Consider the following 5,826-nt stretch of genomic DNA (forward strand, 5'->3'; position numbering starts at 1 on the left):
CGAAGACGAGGTGAAGCGCGTCATCCAGAGTCGCACCGGCGAGGGCGCTATGTGCAGGAGGGAGGTGCGTAACCAGGCCGATCTCGTCTGGTACATTGCCAATACCGTCGACGGTCGCGTCTTTGTCTGCGGTAGCAGCAAGGGCATGGGTGAGGGCGTCGAGGATGCCCTCGTCGACGTTGCCATGTCCAAGGGCAACCTCGAGCGCGAGGAGGCCAGGAAGTACTGGGACCTCAAGAGGGAGGCCGGGCAGTACATCGCCGAGACTTGGTGAGACGTGAAAGCAGCGGTTGCATCGGAGTATATAGGACGAGGGCAGCAAGTGCTTACGGGTGCTGCGCCGCACAATTACTGACTTTGTCGGGGTTCGGGGATTTCTGGCGACCGGGCCTTAACCCCGCCCGGACTTGCCTGAGGTGCCTGTGAACGAAGTCCGACAAAACAAATGAATCATCGACATGGATCGATTAGACGGCGTTGGGAATCGAGTCGGTCCTCGGGGGCCTGACCTTCAATTTTTTTGACTGCACAATCGGTGCATTACGGTAGACAAATGGGTGACGGGCATGTTTTGGATTGCAGCTGACATTTCGAGGTGTTCAGTCTGCATGCTTGTTGGCATGGATGGCGTTTGGGGTTAGATTTGTGGTTGAATCCTGTAGTCAATACGAAGATGGTCAAATGTCACGGCCTTCAGGAACATATGGCGACGATTGCACTGCCAATTTAAGGAACTGCTTGAAAGGTGACAGGATGAAGCTCGTAAGGGTATAGCAGAGAATGTTGGCACTTTTGCTGAACTACCGTGAAGGTCAGAGGCACAGAAGACAAGCAGCAACTCGAAGGAGCATCCACCTAGGAGGCGGGAAGAACGATTTTGTCAAAAGACATAAGCAAGCCTCTCCAGTGCTTGTCCTCTGTCCATTCACTTTTTGGCAGACACTTGGACAAACCTGAGATTTTGTCGATCTAACATCTACTCTTCTTCTTCTTCGCCAGAGTACGGCTAGATAGGGGCACCACCGACAACGCATCAGCCTTCCTAGGAAAGCAAACACCAATTACTCCACAAACACCGTACCTGTCAGTGCTTTAGGTAAAGTAGAGAGAAAAGGTTTTCTATACGTGTTCCGCAGGCAATAGACAATAGGTAGGGGCTTGGAATACATCTGAATTGTAGCCCTCCGCAGCTTAGAGGGCCCTCCGTAGTCCTTCTGTATACATCTTCATAGCCTTCAGCCCCTAATCCACCCCGCTGATGAATTGCTCCGTAGGACCACCTGGCAATACCCCAGGTCATCCAATTTGATGAACAACGGTGAACTTTGGTACGAACTCGATGCAGCTCGCCGGCATCGAACCAACAATCATGAAATTTCACCGACCGTCCACCTAGACCGAGGCCGTTAAAGCGAGCGTAGACGCCCACAGCACCTCAAGCTCCGGCACCGCCGCGTCTAGCATGATAACCCAGAACACAGCGACAGCAGGAAGATAGTGCGCCCGGCCGTGCCGGTCTGCTGCCGGTGTCCAAGGGCTCTGACCAGTACGATAGCCTAACATTCCGAGTTCAGCCTTTGACTCTCGCTTATTTAATTGACGTAGACTTCCCAATCCAGACTCGTCGAGATGAAGTGCCCCAGCATCACGCTCAGTGCGCCCCGCATCGCACTGATGTATCGATAAGCGTAAGCAGTACGTCGAAGCCGCATTTGAGCTCAGACTGGCAAGTCTCAAATATAAATTTCGCTATTCTACTCTTTGTGTAACAGAATGATGGCTCAGGCCGCGCCATTTGTCTGATACTCTTCGAAGCTAGCCAGAATAATCGAGCACTACCAAACTCAGCCCTGTGCTGTTGGGTCGTGCAATGTCTTGGCGGGATCACTTATATGCTGACCCTGAGCCGAAGGCTAACTGTTACCCTTTACCTGAAGGTCACGCATTCGGAATACGACGGCTCGCCGGACTTAACATTGCACAATTTCCGAAAGCGCAGGATGTACGGGGAAGGTTGGTCACGCATTGCAGGAGAAATAGTGCTAACGTCCACAACTGGGAACATGGAGTTCTTCAAAATGATGTGCCGCTCAACCCAGTGAACGAGTCACGTCCGCGGCCTCAAATTATCTGTATCCAAGAATTGCCAGAAAACTCAAGCGTGAGATTGGATCCAGGTCGTGCTGCCTTATCGGTGACGCCCCCGGTGAGAAAGCTGGACCGACAACTCATAAGGCCAGAGGTGCCGTGTAGGGCAATTTGCCGTTGTGTTCACACACTTACCCAATCAAAGCCTCTGGCGGCTGTACAACACACTGATGAAATCTGTGCATCAAACACAGGGTGTAATTGCTTGTTCACTTACGTAGCAGTCACATGACAACATGTCGTCTTCTTGAACGAGGCTGGATGCTGACCGCCGTATCGACAACCCCTCATCTTCTCGGCCTCTCTCCAGCTTTCATCTTCGTGTCAGTCAAAAACGCTACGTACAACAAGAAATCAAAAAACAATGGCAAAGGACGATTCCTCCCCAGAACAAGCTCCAGGTGCTTCAAGCGAACAGGCCACACAGCCTGCCCCCCCGGACAAGGCGCCACCGCACCGTCGGCTCTCACGCAGCCAGATACGAGCCTTCAAAGAAATTCAGGAACGTTTTACACACGACCACAGTGTCGTGATCGAGGGCGGAATAGGGGTCGGGTATACGCGCCTTGTCGCTCCTTATCTAGGAACCAAACTGATGAGCGTGTAGCAAAACCCTTGTTGCCAGGGAAGCGGCAAAATGGCTGCAGACCGTCCATCCAGGACTCAAGACTCTCGAGATACACGCAGATGCCTGGACGAACTTTGAGGGAGGGTTTCAAGCACTCGCTAGAAAGGCTAAGGCGAGTTTTGGCAGTGCGCCGCCCTTCCTCCGACATGATCCATACCAGGAATCGGGACGCCGTATGCGTCTTGCGACAAGAAGAGAGAACTTGGAGCAGTTTGAAAAGTGGTTCGAAGACGAAAGTCAGATGTGGTGTGTTATCGTGGACCGAGCGGACAACGAAGAAGTGCTGTTTGGAAGTAAAAGGAATGCCGCCATGGATGAGCGGGGGATCGCGGATTACCTCCCTCAAGCCAAAAACGTTTTCCGTGTCTTCACCATAAGGACAATATGGACAACAAGAAGTTTTGAACCCTTACGCCATTTCTTCACGAGACTTCATCATGTGCGCCTAGAATCGTCAACCATGATAGACGCCATCACCCTCTGGCAAGACCATAGACGTATTAACTACGGCGCGAACTTATCGCAATCGCTCTTCTCCGCGCTGAACTTTAACCCTCTCGCTATACGAGAGATCGTTGATAGCCGGAGACGCATGCTTTGGGAGGTGTCAGATACGCCCATGGACTCTCTACCCAGGAGAAGGATACGGCAAACGGTCGCGGACCCAGACCTGGCTGCCGTGCTTCAAGTACTCGAGGCAACTGGAGCTTCGGCTCTGGATCTCCTCGCCTCATTATGTTTTTTTCGCACCACAAAGATATACCTCTCTGCTTAGTTGCGGCGCGGTTCGGTGCGTCTCCTTCGACATTGGAGACAGACAAGGATAAAGAACTGATTATCCTGAGAAACCTACATCTGATCACGACAAGTTACACGTACTGCGATGTTGAGCTCGGTTGCGAGGTCTTTCAGCGCGGCCTCGAGATTCTCCCCGGCATAAAAGCCTTCGTGCTTCGCTATCTGGAAGCATCAGGGAGACTGGGGAGACACCGAGATTTATTTCTTGCGCGGCTCGCCAAAGCCTTTGATTCGCATTCAAAGGACCTTGACGCTGTGACCCCTGGCTTCCGTCATCTGAGACTCGTTCCGCATGGGCAAAATGCGTTTAGTCTTTTCCCTGAAGGGGTGGATGCTCGGGATGACTGGGAATCCATCATCTACAACACTGGTCGTTGTATCCAAGAAAACCGGTTGCCGGTGGGCAACATGTTTCCAATGATGGAGGAGGTGGCTTATATTCGTAACTCGTCTCTCGTATGGGACCCGGAGTTACCTCTCGAACTGGCCCACGATAAAACTCTTTCTACCTTAAAGGTACTGGCACGCCTCCTTCGCGAAAACGGCAAGAACCAATGGCAATCGAAGGTTTCGGAGCAGATTGTGCTCGCGAAGGAACGCAACCCTGGCCACAGCCCCTCACAGAAGGAGACATCATCCGATAAAAACAGTCAGCTGATGAGAAATGGATCTTGGAAAACGTTTTTGAACAATTTGAGAGACTGCTCGACGGACTAGCAACGTCACCACTTGCTACGGGCAACAGCAGAATTCTCAGCTCGAGCATGTCCGATGCGGCGTGTCTGGTCGAGGAACTGATCGAGCTGCAGTACAGAACTTACATTGAGCTGGGCTCAGAAACGGCACAGAAACTATACCGACTTGCAATGCTTTTGTCGACATATGAAAGGGCTCCCGCAAGTCGAGAGATTGCTTGTACGGGCCATTAGCCTTTCCGAAAACACTCTTGGGGCCACTGATTCTTTGACCGTCACGTGCAGAGCAGCCCTTGTCAGCACATTTTTGAGGTACCGCAAATGGTGGAAAGCCCAAAAAATAAGTCTGGGTGTCGTCGAAGCAATGCGAGAAACCCTGGGAGAGGAGCATCCCGATACGCTATCGATCAGGATGGAACATGCGATGACGTCTGTGAGACAAGAACAGTGGGAAGAAGCTGATGCTTTGCTCCGTAGATTGGTCAGAGACAAGGAGCGAGTCTTCGACGAGAGCCACCACGGGGCACTGGCGACTATGACGCAACTCGGACGCCTCCTGAACAACGGTGCGTGGTGGGATGAGGCTGAGTATATTCTGATCGATGTCATCAAGAGAAGCAGCACATCTTTGCGGCGTGACGATCCAGATGTTATTTGGAGTATGGCTCGGCTGGCATCTGTATATGCCTTGGGAGACCAGGCTCGCTGGACGGAGTTTGAAGTCGCCGTCAAGCAAATAATGGACGCAGAGGCATGGAAAAAAGGCAAAATACACCCTGAAACCCTGGAAGCCCTGATCAGACTGGCATTCAAAATCCGGAAGTATGGACGACGGGAACACTCGGTGGTTATGTTGAGCGAGTGCATCAAGGTGCTGGAGGGTGCCTTTGATAACGGTGATCCGACTCTGAGGAAAAGTCGATCTTCCCTGCTTCTTTGGGAAAAAGGCGATCCCGAGGGATTCGCAAAACAAGAGGATGTGGGAATTCTCGGACGGCCCGCAACAACGGGCGTACCTTCTCTCTGGCAACGCTGGGTCACATATTTCTCACCACCAGCTGCGGGGTATGAAAGATTGTATTTTCGATGCGTACGTGGAACCAAGGCCAATGGTTTGAAGGAAGCTAACGTTTTCAGGGCTGCGGAGAGCTACTTTCGATGGATTTACGCGAGATTGTGCCAGGGGGCATTGACCGTCTGCGCCAGAGACTCGAGAGGAGTGCAGCTAACGTCAGATCGCGGGCAGTAACTACGGGTTCATCGAGTAGCGAGCATCCTACAGTACCGCCACCAGCACATCTCAGTGGATTTACTCCTTCAGCGTTTGGGGCTTATTCAGGAATCGTCGACAGTGGCGTTGGCGCCGCAGGATCTTCACTCCAGGCACAAACGCCAGGCCAGCCTACAGTCAGAACTGCTGCGCAGCTACAGCAGCCTCAAACGAGCTGTGCACGGTACTTGCTTCTCTGCATCAGATCCGACATGATGGTCTTGGTACAGATCAGTGTAGGAATGTTGACGAACGACGAGCAAATGTTTAGACGTATCTGCGAAGGT

The 5,826-nt window shown here is 52.2% G+C and overlaps 2 protein-coding genes across 2 annotated transcripts in view; both read left to right on the forward strand.

Moving 5' to 3' along the window:
* VDBG_09440 (FAD binding domain-containing protein) overlaps positions 1-274 on the forward strand; it is a gene marked incomplete at both ends in the record, with an annotated part of 2,283 nt that extends 2,009 nt beyond the window's left edge. Inside the window, one exon of the mRNA XM_003000199.1 lies at positions 58-274. Coding sequence (XP_003000245.1) covers positions 58-274 — 217 coding nt within the window. The remainder of the gene's footprint in view (positions 1-57) is intronic.
* A 2,238-nt stretch (positions 275-2,512) lies between these two features.
* Positions 2,513-5,518, forward strand: VDBG_09441 (conserved hypothetical protein; the record flags this gene model as incomplete). Its single annotated transcript, XM_003000200.1, has 6 exons — positions 2,513-2,703; positions 2,774-3,022; positions 3,466-4,030; positions 4,091-4,223; positions 4,292-4,382; positions 4,555-5,518. 6 exons carry the CDS (start codon positions 2,513-2,515, stop codon positions 5,516-5,518), a joined length of 2,193 nt encoding a protein of 730 aa, XP_003000246.1.
* Positions 5,519-5,826: the final 308 nt, after the last annotated feature.

Source organism: Verticillium alfalfae, genomic scaffold, assembly GCF_000150825.1.
Source record: "Verticillium alfalfae VaMs.102 supercont1.15 genomic scaffold, whole genome shotgun sequence".
In the NCBI taxonomy this organism is placed as follows: domain Eukaryota; kingdom Fungi; phylum Ascomycota; class Sordariomycetes; order Glomerellales; family Plectosphaerellaceae; genus Verticillium; species Verticillium alfalfae.